The sequence below is a fragment of the Pseudophryne corroboree genome, chromosome 12, assembly GCF_028390025.1.
Source record: "Pseudophryne corroboree isolate aPseCor3 chromosome 12, aPseCor3.hap2, whole genome shotgun sequence".
Taxonomy (NCBI): Eukaryota; Metazoa; Chordata; class Amphibia; order Anura; family Myobatrachidae; genus Pseudophryne; species Pseudophryne corroboree.
Genome location: NC_086455.1, coordinates 103,473,498 through 103,491,597, shown reverse-complemented (window position 1 = coordinate 103,491,597; position 18,100 = coordinate 103,473,498). Strand labels below are relative to the sequence as shown.

The 18,100-nt window shown below is 43.5% G+C and overlaps 1 protein-coding gene across 5 annotated transcripts in view; it reads left to right on the top strand.

Moving 5' to 3' along the window:
* CAPN3 (calpain 3) overlaps nucleotides 1-18,100 on the top strand; it is a 354,142-nt gene that overhangs the window by 203,081 nt on the left and 132,961 nt on the right. For all 5 annotated transcript variants that reach the window (XM_063947837.1, XM_063947835.1, XM_063947834.1 and 2 more), the window contains 4 exons: nucleotides 918-1,001; nucleotides 2,118-2,203; nucleotides 2,333-2,410; nucleotides 13,942-14,102. In XM_063947837.1, the coding sequence (XP_063803907.1) occupies nucleotides 918-1,001; nucleotides 2,118-2,203; nucleotides 2,333-2,410; nucleotides 13,942-14,102 (409 nt within the window). The remainder of the gene's footprint in view (nucleotides 1-917; nucleotides 1,002-2,117; nucleotides 2,204-2,332; nucleotides 2,411-13,941; nucleotides 14,103-18,100) is intronic.

The window sequence follows — 18,100 nt, the reverse complement described above, 5'->3', positions numbered from 1 at the left end:
TGCACCATTAGAGGTTTTAGTAAAGTAAATCTACCTTGCGCCACTGTAGACCGGTCCCTACATTTTTGCATAACAGACCATACACTTGCCCATGAGTACAGGTGCAGTTGTGTATAAATAGGCATATTGTAGTAGTTTTTTTCTTCCCATTTGTTTTTCATGCTTGTTAATGACCGTTAGTGAGTATATAGCTCGTAGGATACTTACACAGTACAACAAAGGAGAGGACGCTGCTTGAAATTTGCTCCTGTGTTTGAATCTATCGGTTTATCCAGAGGATTTCTGTTAGATAGGAGATATGTGATAGCATGCTGACTGTATAAGATGGCATTTGGAATGTGAATATTTTGCTATTGGAATGCTAATGTGACTATATACACATCTTCATGTGTGCACATAACCAGCCCCACTCTTTTACGACACAGCTGCCATGAATAATATCAGGCATTACACCTACCCTATGCTGTGTGCAAGAGATCAATCACTCGGGATCTATCACTGTATCTTTGTGTCTAATGTTTATACTTAATATGAAGAGAGAAATTGCTCCTATCTTCCAGATTCAAGATAGTCAAAGTCTGTTTTAAATACTGTAGATAGATTGGAGCTATATGTTTAGCATGACTGTATACTGCATGGGTAGATTGTGTACCAACATGGAGTCTATGTTATGTGTTTTGGTGATATGTGGCTTTTATGAACTGATATTTAGCTTCTCCTTGGCTTAATTCCTGACTATTATTTTAATTATAAATCTCAGAGGCATCCCTCCAAGGCTACAAATGATTAATCCCAATGTGCAATACTATTATTAATGTTACCAAGTAAGACTACACCTTTCTTACAGTAAACTGTTAATGTACAGGAATGATGTGTCATTATTCTGATCACCTTTTGTTACTTTCTTGACCTTACAGTCTATTGTTCCTGCCCAGTTTGAGACCCGCATGGCCAGTGGACTGGTTAAAGGCCATGCGTATTCTGTAACAGGAGTAGAAGAGGTATGAAATGATCCTACGACTATGCAATTTATGGATTTGCTGGAAATTATTTTTATTTTTTTACTGTACTTGATCTACTTTATTACTTTAACTATATTCAATGTATTATTGAGTAGATTTATCATGAGAACTAAAAGATCTTTATGTCTCTAGCATAATTTTGCTACCTGGGCTTGCATACTGCAGTAGGTTGAAGTTACGTTAAAGCACCATTTTCAATGCTAAGAAGTGCTTTGACGTTATTCGCCTAGTTAAAAAAAAGTGGTACAGTTTACTTTGCGAATATATGGACTATCTTTATTTTAGGTTTCACCAGCTGTGGCTCCTACTTACGTATAGTAGGAGTGCTGCTGCTACTTCTATGCCCGAAGAAGAAAGGAGACATCCAGCTGCCAGCCCTGAATCCTGGCATCTGTGCAATAAATCCGGGAGGTGCTGGGACCATCACATTTACAGAGTCCGTTTTGCAACTGTGCATGCACAAACCCCCGGCTTCTGTGGACTGCATTGGCTGCAGCCCATAGAAGCAATGGTGGGGAGTGGCTTCCTATAGGATGCCAGCTTTCAGCTTATCTCTGTCCGGTCTGGTAATCCCAGAGGGAGGAAACACCTCCCAATAGTACTGCCTTGTGTGTCTTCCAATAGGAAGTCACTGCCAGTCACAGTTAAGCCAGTGCAGTCGCAGACTGCAGCCTGCTCACTGACATGACACTGAGAGGGGTGGCAGATTTTACCTGGGGGGGAGTAGCAGTCCTGCAGCCCATAGGTAAAAGTAAAATCCACCACTGGGTTTCATACAGTATACACTGTATCAAAGTTGACTAACCAGATATAATTTGCCCATTTTCCAAATATTTAGAAGACAACGGTGTCTTTAATATCACTTATAACTATATTTTTTCCCCCAGAAAACAATTGCGTGTGGGCTGGGATATTCTCCTGAAAAGCAAACCATGAAAGTGCTCTTGATTAATAATTTATTATTGCCATAATACTGTGTGCTGAGCTAAGACTATACTTACCAGGGCTTGATAAATATTCCCTCCATTTTTTATAAATGTTTATGTCTTATGAAAACTATTTTGCGTATGTTGATTGCTCCTCTCTATGATCCAGACACCATTTAAGCGAGAGAAGGTAAAACTAGTTCGTCTGAGAAATCCATGGGGACAAATTGAATGGAATGGATCCTGGAGCGACAAGTAAGACTTGATACACTGCATTCTAATTCTAATATGAGTATTTAGGTCGTAGAACTAAATGAAATATTCTGTCATATTACATACTCCTGCTGTATATTATAGTTCTGTTTTGTGTTCACTTTTCTACAGCTCCAAGGAGTGGACTGTTATTGAGAAATCGGAGAAATCGCGTCTTCAGCATCAGATAAAAGAGGACGGGGAGTTTTGGTATAGCAAATAATTAAATATACAATATCTAAAATTCGATCATCTGTTTTTTTTCACCTAACTCTCAGGAAACTCTGGTAATATGGCTAAAAGTATATATTTTTTTAGCAACTAGAATACTTCTGTGGAAGTAGTACACACCTGCAGAGGCCAATATTGTAGCTGTCTGTTGACTGCTACATAGAGAGAGACCCATTTATCTTCTTCCTACAGTACATATAAGCCCTCATTCCGAGTTGATCGCTAGCTGCCGTTGTTCGCAGCACAGCAATCAGTCTAAAAATTGGCATTTCTGCGCATGAGTACGTGCTGCAGTACACACGCGCGAAGTACTTTCACACAAAACTATGCAGTTTTACACAAGGTTGAGCGACGCTTTTCTGTTGCTCTGTTGATCGGTGAGTGATTGACAGGAAGTGGGTGTTTCTGGGTGGTAATTGTCCGTTTTCCGGGAGTGTGCTAAAAAACGCAGGTGTGACAGGTGAAAACGCAGGCGTGTTTGGGGAATCGGGGGAGTGGCTGGCCGAACGCAGGGCGTGTTTGTGACGTCAAAGCAGGAACCAAACTGCCTGCAGTGATCGCAAGGTAGGAGTAGGTTTGGAGCTGCTCAGAAACTGCATGAAAATTTTTACGAGCAGTTCTGCTAACCTTTCGTTCGCACTTCTGCTAAGCTAAGATACACTCCCAGAGGGCGATGGCCTAGCGTTTGCACTGCTGCTAAAAGCAGATAGCGAGCGATCAACTCGGAATGAGGTCCCTAGTTATAGCACTTTCACACCAAAAACCTGGCTCCAACCTGGGACACTGAACACGGGCTTGGAGCTGGGTTTTCGGTTACTTAACACTTTCACGCTAGCGAATGGATCCTGGTTATTCCTGGGTTGTCACTGTACACATCGTACCTGAGTCTTCCAGTGACCCGGGTCTTCCATCTGTAACCTCCAAGTGCTACTGAGATTGACAAACAGCTCCTTTTAGGCATGACCATCATTACACGGGTCATGCCTTTCACACTGGAAGCTACCTGGGTCGGACATGGGAATAACCCTGGTAGCGACCCTGCAATTTTGACCCATGTAGACCCTTTCACACTGAGCCAGAATGCGAGTCACCCTGGCATGCCCCGGCAATATCCAAAGTTTTTGCTCAGCGTGAAAGGGGTATTACTGATTAAAATAAGATTATAGTTATCTATCGGGTTGGATATGAAATGCCAGCTGCCAGGATGCCGGCAGTCAGGAGACCGACAGTGGAATCCCGCAGTCAAAATCCCGACAAGGGCCAGTAAGTAGTCAAACCCTCCCCCTACCCTACCCAAACTCTAATCCACCCTTTTAGGTTGGATTGGTTGTCTCTAAGACGTGTATATTACTCCTGTACTATTAATCCTTCTCGTTCTAGGCCATGCGACTGACAGAATTTTGTTTTCATGGTTTAGTAGTAGCCTTCACATCATATATGCTTCCAGCACTTAACTCTATGGGTAAGCGCGTTTTACGCGAGAGGCAGAATAATTCCATAGCTATGAGCGTTAAACTCCTTACCTTTCCCAGTGACATAATAAAACCTACCATATGCAGGTTTTATGTCACTGGGAAAGGTAAGGCGTTTAACGGAGTTTAACCAGCAAAGTGTTGATCTCAAAGTGATTGCCAGGAAGTGATTGTTTGTGGGATGTTACATGGCGTTTGTGCGGAGTGGTTGGGAAAACCCAGGCGTGTCATGACCATTCTCGGGGCGTGTATCTGACATTAGTTGCAATTGCTTTTGATTAAAACCAAGGTGCCGCTGCAACGGCAACCACATATGTCCTGCGTATAGATGGGTCAACCGTAATTGTCAATTGCACTTAATTTCTGTGTATGCATCACAACTAAGCAAATGCATATGCAAATTTGCGAATGCATCGGTGTGCATCTTTTTCCTTATTGGATGGCTCTTCACATGCTCTTTTTAGCAGAAGCAGAAAAACGCAATTTCTGTCTCAAAAGCGATCCAAAATGAATAAGTATCCCATCCCATACTTATTTCTCTTATCTTGTTCTTGTCCCTACTCTGTATTTCCTAAAGACAAAGAAAATGTAATTCTGAAGTCTATGTACTAATGTAGTTAAAATAATAATAATAATAATAATAATAAACTAACATAAATTTCATCTACATATTTCCACCTCAGAGGGCCAGCTTGGCACGCGTATCCAGGGCCAGAATAGCAATGGTGCAAATGGAGCTATAGCTCCACGCCTCCACATAATAATAGGCTGGTAAACCTGACAGCATGATGATGACCAATTGCCAAGCTTTCCACACAGTTGGCAATAAACCATACGGGTTGAAATTGTATTTCTAGTTTTTGTACCAGAATTCTGCAACTTTTCTATTTTTACGCATTTAGGGAGACATTGAGGCTGATAGTATAGGGCAGTGATTTTCAACCTTTTTTTACTCGCGGCACACCGAACAATGGTGGTCATTCCGAGTTGTTCGCTCGTTGCCGATTTTCGCTATGCTGCGATTTGTTGCTATTTGTTGCTAAATGCGCATGGTACACAAAACTTAGTAGATTTGCTGGAGTTCGTGCGGCACTTTTCAGTCGCACTGCTGATCGGTGAATGATTGACAGGAAAGGGGCGTTTCTGGGTGATAACTGAACGTTTTCCGGGAGTGTGCTAAAAAACGCAGGCGTGTCAGGGAAAAACACTGGAGTGTCTGGAGAAATGGGGGAGTGGCTTGCCGAACGCAGGGCGTGTTTGTGACGTCAAGCCAGGAACTAAACGGACCGAGCTGATCGCAGTCTAGGAGTAGGTCTGGAGCTACTCAGAAACTGCAAGAAAATGTTTAGTAGCAGTTCTGCTAATCTTTCGTTCGCTATTCTGCTAAGCTAAGATACACTCCCAGAGGGCGGTGGCCTAGCGTTTGCAATGCTGCTAAAAGCAGCTAGTGAGCGAACAACTCAGAATGAGGGCCAATATTTGAAAATTGCCAAGACACACCATAAGTTCCCCACAGAAAAAAAACCACACACATTGGCCCTCAAAGTAAAAAAAAATACACACACACATTGGCCTACACAGGAAAAACAATCACATTGCTCCCCACATAAATCAATTACTTTTCTCCCCACATAAATCCTATTGCTCCCCATGTGATGTTAGTGTATTAGAATGCTTAATATTTGTAGACACTCCCTTACTAATCTGTGTAAGCCTGAATCTTCAGTGATGGTCCCTGGGACCAGGTGGATGCTGGGAAGTGGGTGGTCCAGTGTGCAGGGTGCCTGTAGTTGGTGATGGAATAAAGCAGCACAGCAGTGAACTCACATGTCTCTGTGTCCTGATGACTGGATTTACAAACATATGAACAAAACATGGTGTCAGAAGAAGTTTAACTTGGACTGCTAGTGCTCTCAGAGTGTGACAGAATCCTGCAGCAGTCTGTAACGCTGTGATACTCAGTGTCTGCAAACCTGCCGTGTGCTCCTCTCTTCAAACAGTGAGTAACCATGGATAAACTAGCTCCTCCAACCGGCATGCTGATGTCTGGTAACTTGTCTGAAAACTGGAAAAGATTTAAGCAAAGGTTTAATATATATCTTGCTGCATGTGGAGCTGATTCAGAGGCTGACAAAATGAAGGCATCCATTTTCCTCCATGTGATAGGAGAGGATGTGCTGGACATTTATAATAGTTTTCAGTTTGCTGAGGGGCAGAATATGGTGCTTTCTTCTATAATGCAAAAGTTTGAAGATTACTTTGTGCCAAGGAAAAATGTGACATATGAAAGATATAAGTTTTTCACATGTGATCAGAAGTCTGGAGATGGATTTGATCAGTATGTTACAGAGCTGCAATCACTCAGTAAAACCGGTGAGTTTGGTGATTTAAAGGATTCACTGATTGGAGATCGTATTGTCTGTGGAATACCTGATAATGGACTCAGAGAGAGACTGCTGAGAGAGCAAGACCTAACACTAGACAAGGCAGTGACTATGTGTAGATCTGCAGAAATAACTAGATTTCAAGCCAAAACGTTACACAAGGAAGATGATGCTAATGTCCATGTAGTGCAGAAAACAGAGCCATGCAAACCTCCATTCTCAAGAATGAAGCAGTCTTAGCCACAGTCTAATAAGGAAATGTGTAGTAGATGTGGAAATGCTCACAATCCTAAAATTTGCCCTGTTTATGGTAAAACCTGCATGAAATGTGGTAGACTTAATCACTTTGCCAAATGCTGTAAAATTAAAAGTAAAACAACCAAAGTGCATGCTGTTAAACAAACAGATGAATTCTTTGTGGATTGCATTGAACTTTGCAGTGCAGATAAGAAAGAATGGATTGTCCCTTTAACTGTGAACGAGATTGTCATTCCCTTTAAGCTTGATACTGGCGCGCAGGTGAATTTAATATCATTTAAAGACTATAAGACTTTTAGAGTAAAACCTAAAATTCATCCAACCAAAGTGGAAAATTACAGGGTACACTGGGGAGGAAATTCCTGTGAAAGGTACATGCTTAGTGACACTGAAATATAAGGGACAACAGTTTAAAACATCTTTACTGATTGTGGATAAAAATGTGCAACCGATTCTAGGATTAAGTTCCTGTGAGAAACTAAGCTTGCTAAAGAAAGTTTTTATGGTGACATCAAGTAGAAGATGACTGCAAATCGATGTTTACAGAATACAGAGACTTGTTTGAAGGTCTAGGCTGTTTGCCTGCAGAGCATAAAATAAATATAGACTCGCAAGTTTCTTCAGTGATACACCCCTGTAGAAATGTGCCGTTTGCGCTGAGAGAAAAACTGAAACAAGAGTTAAATCGCATGGAAGCCTTGGGTGTGATACAGAAAGTTGATGAGCCTACTGAATGGGTAAGCTCCTTAGTAATTGTTGAAAAGAAAAATGGACAACTCAGAATATGTCTAGACCCCAGAGATTTAAACAAAGCTATTAAACGAGAACATTTCAAACTACCAACCAGAGATGAAATCATGTTGCAATTTGCGCGAGCAAAATGGTTCAGTAAATTGGACGCATCTTCAGGATTCTGGCAAATGAAGCTAGATGAGGCCAGCTCAAAGCTTTGTACATTTAATACACCAGAAGGTAGATACAGATTTCTTCGACTACCATATGGAATATTGTCTGCTCCAGAAGTATATCACAAAAAGATACACATGATTTTTTAACATATTCCAGGTGTTGAAACAATGATGGATGACATTATTGTCTGGGGATCTACAAAGGAAGAACATGATTCTAGATTGAGACAAGTAATGGAACTTGTCAAGAAAGTGAATCTAAAGCTAAACAAGAACAAATGTGAATTTGGCGTGAATACACTTACCTTTATGGGTGACGTAGTCTCGGAGCAAGGTGTAAAACCAGACCCAAGGAAAATATCAGCCATAGTGAACATGGACCGTCCTAACAACAAAGACGACGTCAGAAGATTCCTAGGAATGATTACTTACTTAGGAAAGTTTATTTCTCAACTCTCTGAATGAACAGCCTCTCTTAGATGGTTGTTGGACAAAGATAACAAGTGGATGTGGTCACATGAACAAGAAGAAAGTTGGCAAAACTTGAAACAGATCATTACAGAGCAACCAGTGCTAAAATTCTTTGATCCTGCGAAAAGAATAAGAATTTCAGCAGATGCTTCGCCATTTGGCCTAGGCTCAGTGCTGTTACAAGAATACGAGGATACATGGTAACCAGTAATCTATGCATCAAGAGCACTGACAAGTGCTGAAACAAGGTATGCTCAGATAGAAAAATAACTTCTAGCGATCACATATGCATGTGAGCGATTTCATCAGTTTGTGTATGGTCAAACATTTACAGTGGAAACAGACCGCAAGCCATTGATAGCTATCATGACTAAATCATTACATGACTGTCCCATGAGAATTCAACGAATGCTTATCAGACTACAGAAATATGATGTACACTTGCTGTACTGTTTCGGCAAATACATGTACATTGCTGATACACTTTCTCGTGCTGTGGACAAAAGTGAAGTTTCCAAAAGTCTGATGGATGAAGAGATAGAAGCCTATGTTAATTTGATCGTAGCTTCTCTACCAGTGTCTCTTGCAAGACAAGAACAGATTAGGAAAGAAACTGAGACACAATGAAAGTGTTGAAAGATATCATTCTGAAAGGTTGTCCAGCAGAAAAACATGCGTGCCCGCTGTCTATCCATGATTATTGGATGTACCGCAGTGACCTTACAGTTGTCGATGGTATTATTTACAAAGGCAATAGGTTTGTCATACCTGCACGACTAAGAAAAACTATGCTGTGCAAGATACATGAGGGCCACTTAGGAGAAGAAAAATGTAAGCGGAGAGCGCGTGAAGTTATGTATTGGCCAAGAATGAACCAAGACATAGCACAGACTACAGCTACATGTGAATTATGTCTTATGTATAGACCGAAACAACAAGTCGAGCCACTGAGTCCTCACGCAGTGCCAGAGAGACCGTACCAGAAAGTTGGCGCAGATTTGTTTGATTGTAATGGGAAAACGTACATTGTCGTGACTGATTATTACTCTAATTACCCTGAGGTGAAGACACTACATACAACTACTAGTAAAGCCGTAATCAATTGCATGAAGTCAATCTTTGCAAGGCATGGTGTTCCTATGGAAGTGTTCACTGACAATGGTCCTCAGTTTTCCAGTGCTGAATTTAGACAATTTGCTGATGAGTGGGAATTTGTCCATACTATGTCAAGTCCCCACTATCCACGCTCAAATGGGTTGGTGGAAAGTTCAGTAAAAACTGTAAAGAGTCTCATGAAAAAAGCTCAAGAAGGTAAAAAAGATTTCTACAAAAGTCTTTTAATCTACCGCAGTGCACCTTTACAGAATGGACTAGCTCAGGCACAAATGCTGATGGGAAGGAGGATTAGAGCAAATCTCCCGATACATGATGAACTGCTTAATACACATAACTCAGCGTTGGTCAGACTGAGTAAGGAACGTCAACAGGCGAAACAGAAACTGTTCCATGACAGACAAACAAAATGCTTATCTGATCTAAAATCGGGTGACCAAGTCCGTCTCCGAGATCACGGGAAAGGTATTTGGGTGCAGAAAGGTATTGTGCAAGCACAAGTAGCATCAAGATCTTATACTATACGTACAGAGCATGGAACGGAAGTAAGAAGAAATCGGGTGGATTTAAGATCTCAACCTAACCATAATGAAGACAACATGACTGAAGAATACCCTTCATCTGACATGTATGATAATCCTGATAATGGTAAACAAACCACAATTCTAGAAAGGTCCAACATGGTCAAGGAAACACAGACTGTGTATGAAAGACCCAAAAGGGAAATACGCAGACCTGAGAGACTCATTGAAACGTGTTAGATGATGTTCTTAATATGACATTGTTCATTGTTACATTGAAGCGTACAGGGCTTATCTTTAAAGAAGAGAGGATGTGATGTTAGTGTATTAGAATGCTTAATATTTGTAGACACTCCCTTACTTATCTGTGTAAGCCTGAATCTTCAGTGATGGTCCCTGGGACCAGGGGGATGCTGGGAAGTGGGTGGTCCAGTGTGCAGGGTGCCTGTAGTTTGTGATGGAATAAAGCAGCACAGCAGTGAACTCACATGTCTCTGTGTCCTGATGACTGAATTTACAAACATATGAACAAAACACCCCACATGAATTATTCACATTGTTCCCTCCATAAATCCTTATTCTCCCCACATAAATCCTATTGTTCCCCACAGGAGAAATAAAATAACAAATATTAGCCCCTACCAGTCAGCTGTCCTCCTTCCTGTCCCTCAGTGACGGGAGTGGTTCATAGTGGAGTGCTACGACTACTGAGCAGTGGGCGTTCGGGCAGGTGTGGATGTGGGTGGGCAAGGAAAGCTGTGGATGCAGGCAAGAACTGGAAGCTGTGTATGCAGGCGGGTGGGCTGGCTGGGTGGTTAGATGCGGCGTCCGTGACCTATGATATCACACCGCTGCATATTCAAGGCATAGGTCACGGCCGGAGCACGACTAATTCTCTAAGAAGAGCCTGGGCCAACAGTTCACTCTGTAGGTGCAGGAAGCTGCTCTGGCTCCGCGGCACACCTTCCAACTGGTCGCGGCACACTAGTGTGCTGCGGCACAAAGGCTGAAAAAGCCTGGTATAGGGGGTGTACACGCTCACATGGTTCTGGCCACACCCACACATCACTGGCCACAGCTTCTCCCCTTGAACATTTTTAACCTCAGGCCCTTGTGGCCCTTAAAACAGACCTGTGCGAATCCATGTACTTCCCTACAGGGCAGGCATCAGGGAGGGACTGTGGGGACTGGTGTCCCAGGCCCTTACAGAAAGGGGGGCCCGCCCCTTGCTCCTACTGTCAATACCTGTAGAGCTGCACCAGTCTGTAAATCAACAGCAAGTTGATGTGCAGGGACGACTTCTTAAAACAAGTCTTCCCTGTGCATTAGATTTCTGTGAACTGTTCCTGCAGGTCCACAACACTCCACCTATATGTAACATCACAATGTATCACATCATATAGGAGTGGAGCAGTGCAGAATAATCTTTTTTTTTTTTTTTTTTTTTTAGAGGGAGGGGCCCTGTCTATTTTGTCAGTCCCGGGTCCCACAATTTCTGATGGCAGCCCTGCTTCCCTATTAAAAACATGTGAATGAGTGAGTCCATAGTAATTTTTATAAATAAAATGCAGACAGATATTTTTGTTTATTCTACATTGTTTATTTATAAATGATTCATGTTTTTTATATACTAGTGTAGTGTATATTTCTTTTGTTGCCTCATATGGACAAATAAAGAAATGAAGTTCTGATCAGACTGTGGGCCCGAGTCAGACCTGATCACTGTGCTGCAAATTACACTGTCCTGCGATAAGATAGTCGGGAAGTGAAAGTTCGCCCCATGTTAGTGTGCGATGCATGAGTACGCTGTGCGAATATTCCCCTCAGTCAGCAGACAGCTGCAAAACCGTTCGCATCACACTCACCAGCAAATGTTTTTCCCATTGTCTGCAGTGTCTGCAGTGTGTGCAGTCTGTGCGTAGCTCAATACTTACTCCTCCAGTGCGAAGATATCAGGCTGATCGGGTCCGAAACTGATGTCACACACCCGCCTTGAAAACGCTTGGGAACACCTGCATTTTCCCAGACACTCCAAGAAAACGCCCAGTTACCACCCACAAATGTCTTCTTCCTATCAATCACCTTGCAAACCCTGTGCGGGCGAAATTTTTGCACCATCCTGTCGCTGTTTAGCGATGCACCTGCGCATTGTGGTACATATGCATGCACAGTAGTTCGATATTTGCTCGCTGTGCGAAAGCGTTCAGCAGCGATCAGGTATGAATCGGGCTCAGTATTTGTAATATCTTCACCAAAATAAAATACAACATGCAGTCCATAGCTTTATAAACACATTTTATTTTTTTTAATTAAAACTGTTCTTACTTGAGTGAAAAAACAATTCCCAGCACAAAGTAAATTTCAGTCTTTATCTTTATGCAATTGTTCAAGAAAAAACAAAACTGAGAACCTTCACACAAGATCTACTCCTTAATTCATTGCAACATACTGTATAATACTGTGCAAAGGGTTAAGGAGAAGTCTTATCTATAGATGCCCAACTACATAAATTTATTAGAACAGGATCATTACATATGGTAGCTCCTGTACATTTGTTTAAGGTGGGTTGGAGGTGCTTCCCAGAGTCAGACAAATAGACAAAAACAGAGAAAAAGAAGACTCTAGTTTTGGCGCACTCCTTAACCACTTGTCTGGCATGGTCGCATCAGATACGACCACACCAGGCTGAGCTTTCCCTGACATGGTCGCATCTGATGTGACCAGTCAGAAAGCTCATTGTGCGGCTGCAGGAAGAGAAGATTCCTGCAATTGCAGCTCTCAAAGGGACCTCCCTGCTTCCCGGTCCCCCTCCCCACAGTGACTGCCATGCTGCCGATCACTACTGATCTGTCAGCCTGGCAGCACCCCCCACCCAGCCACTGTAGACACTAGCAGCCGCTAGGGAAATGTAAAAAAAAACACACCTGTCCTGAGGAGCTCCAGAGGCTACAGAGATGATCTCATAACTGGGAAACTGAAGTTACGATGGTCATGTTCTGATCATCAATGTCTCAGTGCTCTGCCCATCGATGTGCTTAGCAATGTTTTTTTTGGGGGGAAATATGGTTTTGTTTTTTTTATGTGATTTTTTAAGAAAATTGTATTGGACATACTTTTAATAAATATTCGTAACCTAATTTATTCCTAAAAAAACCTGACACGTTTTAAAAAATATTAGTCCGTTAAGTTGTTAATTGAATACTGACTTGGTTATATTAGTACTATATTTCTGGAAACTACGGGTCTGGGGCATACTTGTCTACTCTCCTGGAGGTTGCGGTATGCTCACGATTTTTGGGGTAGTCTCCCCCCCCCCCCCCCCCCGCACCCCTGGAAGAGCAGGCAGATCTCCCGCATCCTGCCTGCACGCTAGTGAAGCGGGCAGAATGGAAAAATACTCTCTAGTATTCATGGGTCCATGGTGTGGGGAGGGGCTAAAATGACAAATTGCACCATTTTAGCCAAGCCTCCTTCCTGCGGACCGGAAATTGCGATGTTTTTCCGATGTGGGGGTTGGGCTTGATGATGTTTCTCCCGGGGAAGAGAAATTAAAAGTAGGTAAGTATAGTATGGGGGTGGAACTATTAAAAAAAGTTATAGATAGATACAGTAGATGATAGATAGTTTTTAGAAAAGAAGGCACACAAAATGGACTTTAAAATAAAACTTATATTATGGGAAAAACAAATTGGCCCAGGACAGGTTCTGAAACCCATTTCCTGATTATGTCATATTTAATGAGAGGTTCAGGAACTGAGTTTCTGCTGGTTCTTGCTGAAAAAAAGGACTGGTTATATTATGTGTATTGAAAATAATGAAATTTGAACTTTATTAGGTAAGTATAAAGATTTGTAATGGTGGTCACAAAAAAATGGCATAAAAACCTTTTTACAAGGCAGTGTAAAGTAATATGTTAAATAGCCTCACAGAATAGGTAGAATACAATTAATGATAATTCTAGTTCAATATCAGTGTGGGCTGTATTAAATAAACTTGCAGACCTTAGTTACGTGATTTATAATGAGTATATTATTCATTCATAACCAGCACTTGTTCTTCCTTTCAAATAATTTCAACATCACTTTCTATCCCACACCATGATTGTGACCTTATAGATAAATTGGAGATGATGTGGTATCTGTGTAACAATGCAGAAGTGCTTCTATGGAAAATACAAATAGGTCTTTTATGCCAGGTTTTTGTGAACCCCTATTACAAATCTTAATACTTACCTAATAAAGTTAAAATTTTAATCGCTACTTTTAGTACACGTAACATAACCGTTCAGTTTTCAGTTTTCCCTGTTTTGGTCTCTGTTTAACCATGTTTACCTTTTCTGCAACCACTATTTAATTTTTTCACTGGTTTTATTTTGCTCACTAGGATGTCATTCGATGATTTCATGAAGAACTTTACAAAACTAGAAATATGCAATCTGACAGCAGACGCTCTAGAGTCAGACCAGCTCCAAACATGGACTGTTTCAGTTAATGAGGGACGTTGGGTCAGAGGTTGCTCCGCGGGTGGATGTAGAAATTTTCCAGGTAATACTAGTTTTCCATTTAAGTACATAACATGTTGTTTTTATTCTATTGAGCACAAATAATAAACACATATTGGTGACACGATTCCTTTGTGAAATGTAATGTTATAACAACTCGATACTTATACCTGAGTAGTGATAGTGTCAGCCTTGGGAGTCTCTCAGTTTACTTTTGGAGAACCTCTTTCAGGCCTAATTCAGAGATGTACGATAATGCCACTCCAGCTGTGAATGCGTACGCAGCATCTGGGCAAAAATATGCAGATGTCGCTGCGACTGGATTTGTATTGAATCTGATGTAGCTTTGCTTAGTAGAGACTCAGTGGCTGTGTGCAAAGATACAGCATCGGTTGCCAGCTGTGGCTGCACAGGGCCCAGACGGTGATCTGGGCATGGTGATCTGGGCATGGTGATCGGGGCATGGTGATCTGGGCATGGTGATCGGGGCATGGCCATGTCCCATAAAAAAATTAGCTATCCAAAAAATTCTAATTGCTGCACAGGGAAGATGGGGGGTGGGCTGTACTCAGAAAGAGGGGGGGGGGGGGCATCAGTACTTTATTCTTACCTTGCGCACCGCCATTTTCCCGCAGATCTCACTGGGAAGATAGTGCTGCTGCAGGGGAGGGACCCATACCTACCTCCTTCACAATGAAGTATATATTTTGGGCAGAAGGGGGGCTGGCAGCGTACCTGAGTCCCAGTGGGTCCCTCCTGCAAGTAATTAGTACCCACTGCCCCCCCCCCCCCCACACCACATGCTCGGCCACCAGTGTCAGTCGCAGAACAGTCGATTTTTTAACTTTTAAGTAGCACTATAATTGCACGGCATGAGCGCAGGAAAAGTAAGATGCCGCTTTGTAGCTGTGTATGGAATCGAGTCGAGGCTGAGACCCACCGAAAACCATTACGACATGCCTGCATTTTTGCCACCACTCCCCTGTTATGTACCACCCCCAAATGTTCCCTGACTGTCAATAACTTTGCGAATAAATCCTCACTGCTAACGCTATTGCAAGACCATCACGGCATATGCGCAGATGCAGCACAATTGGCTGATAATCACTCAATTGCATGAAAATCAGGTTTGCATTCATCTCTGAGTCTGGCTCACAGCTCTTTGCCCCAGGCAGCCAGCATAATGCAATTACTCATCCGTACCGTTTGGGGCTGACTGACTACAGTAAGGCTGGGGCCACACATAGTGGCCACGGGACCTGCTTGGCCGGGAGGGGGGATTTGGGTGCACACAGATCCTGTTCTGCGGGATCCCGCAGAACAGGATCCGGCCAGTGACACACAGGATTTCAATGGAACATAGTGCGGCCGTGCCGCACTGTGTGAACACATACATTGAAATGTATGTGTTCTCATTGAAATCCCGCCATCCTGTCATCCGGCCCGACCACAGCATGCTGCGCTTGGATCCAGTGGTGGTGGGACTGCCGCACATGTGTGGGTGCCTACATAGGCACCCATGTGCAGTATCCTTGCGGCCAAGCGGGTCCCGCTGAACGGGACCCGTTTGGCCACTATGTGTGGCCCTACACTAATTGTTTTCTTGATTCCACCTGGGATTATGAACTAGTTTGCAAATTTTGTGCCTGAAAGAAATGCAACCCACTAAAATATCATGTAAAACCACAGCAGAGAGGAGGTGGTCTTCAAAATATGATCACTCGAGTCAGTCAGGACAGTGTATGGCCTGGCCCCTAACATTACTACATACAGCACAGTACAGGGAGGGGGAGCACACACTACATACAGCAGAGTACAGGGAGGGAGCACACACTACATACAGCACAGTACAGGGAGGGAGCACACACTACATACAGCACAGTACAGGGAGGGAGCACACACTACATACAGTACAGGGAGGGGGAGCACACACTACATACAGCACAGTACAGGGAGGGAGCACACACTACATACAGCACAGTACATGGAGGGAGCACACACTACATAAAGCATAGTACAGGGAGGGGGAGCACATATTACATACATCACAGTACAGGGAGGGAGCACACACTACATACAGCACAGTACAGGGAGGGAGCACACACTTCATACAGCACAGTACAGGGAGGGGGAGCACACACTACATACAGCACAGTACAGGGAGGTAGCACACACTACATACAGTACAGGGAGGGGGAGCACACACTACATACAGCACAGTACAGGGAGGGAGCACACACTACATACAGCACAGTACATGGAGGGAGCACACACTACATAAAGCATAGTACAGGGAGGGGGAGCACATATTACATACAGCACAGAATAGGGAGTAGGAGCACACACTACATACAGCACAGTACAGGGAGTAGGAGCACACACTACATACAGCACAGTACAGGGAGGGGGAGCACACACTACATACAGCACAGTACAGGGAGGGGGAGCACACACTACATACAGCACAGTACAGGGAGGGAGCACACAATACAGACAGTACAGGGAGGGGGAACACACACTACATACAGCACAGTACAGGGAGGGAGCACACACTACATACAGCACAGTACAGGGAGGGAGCACACACTACATACAGTACAGGGAGGGGGAGCACACACTACATACTAGGGATGTGCACTTGAAATTTTTCGGGTTTTGTGTTTTGGTTTTGGGTTCGGTTCCGCGGCCGTGTTTTGGGTTCGAACGCGTTTTGGCAAAACCTCACCGAATTTTTTTTGTCGGATTCGGGTGTGTTTTGGATTCGGGTGTTTTTTTCAAAAAACCCTAAAAAACAGCTTAAATCATAGAATTTGGGGGTCATTTTGATCCCAAAGTATTATTAACCTCAAAAACCATAATTTCCACTCATTTTCAGTCTATTCTGAACACCTCACACCTCACAATATTATTTTTAGTCCTAAAATTTGCACCGAGGTCGCTGGATGACTAAGCTAAGCGACCCAAGTGGCCGACACAAACACCTGGCCCATCTAGGAGTGGCACTGCAGTGTCACGCAGGATGGCCCTTCCAAAAAACACTCCCCAAACAGCACATGACGCAAAGAAAAAAAGAGGCGCAATGAGGTAGCTGTGTGACTAAGCTCAACAACCCAAGTGGCCGACACAAACACCTGGCCCATCTAGGAGTGGCACTGCAGTGTCACGCAGGATGCCCTTCCAAAAAACACTCCCCAAACAGCACATGACGCAAAGAAAAAAAGAGGCGCAATGAGGTAGCTGTGTGACTAAGCTCAACGACCCAAGTGGCCGACACAAACACCTGGCCCATCTAGGAGTGGCACTGCAGTGTCACGCAGGATGGCCCTTCCAAAAAACACTCCCCAAACAGCACATGACGCAAAGAAAAAAAGAGGCGCAATGAGGTAGCTGTGTGACTAAGCTCAGCGACCCAAGTGGCCGACACAAACACCTGGCCCATCTAGGAGTGGCACTGCAGTGTCACGCAGGATGGCCCTTCCAAAAAACACTCCCCAAACAGCACATGATGCAAAGAAAAAAAGAGGCGCAATGAGGTAGCTGTGTGACTAAGCTCAACGACCCAAGTGGCCGACACAAACACCTGGCCCATCTAGGAGTGGCACTGCAGTGTCACGCAGGATGGCCCTTCCAAAAAACACCCCCCAAACAGCACATGACGCAAAGAAAAAAAGAGGCGCAATGAGGTAGCTGTGTGAGTAAGCTAAGCGACCCTAGTGGCCGACACAAACACCTGGCCCATCTAGGAGTGGCACTGCAGTGTCACGCAGGCTGGCCCTTCAAAAAACTACTCCCCAAACAGCACATGACGCAAAGAAAAAAAGAGGCACAATGAGGTAGCTGTGTGAGTAAGCTAAGCGACCCTAGTGGCCGACACAAACACCTGGCCCATCTAGGAGTGGCACTGCAGTGTCACGCAGGCTGGCCCTTCAAAAAACTACTCCCCAAACAGCACATGACGCAAAGAAAAAAAGAGGCGCAATGAGGTAGCTGTGTGAGTAAGCTAAGCGACCCTAGTGGCCGACACAAACACCTGGCCCATCT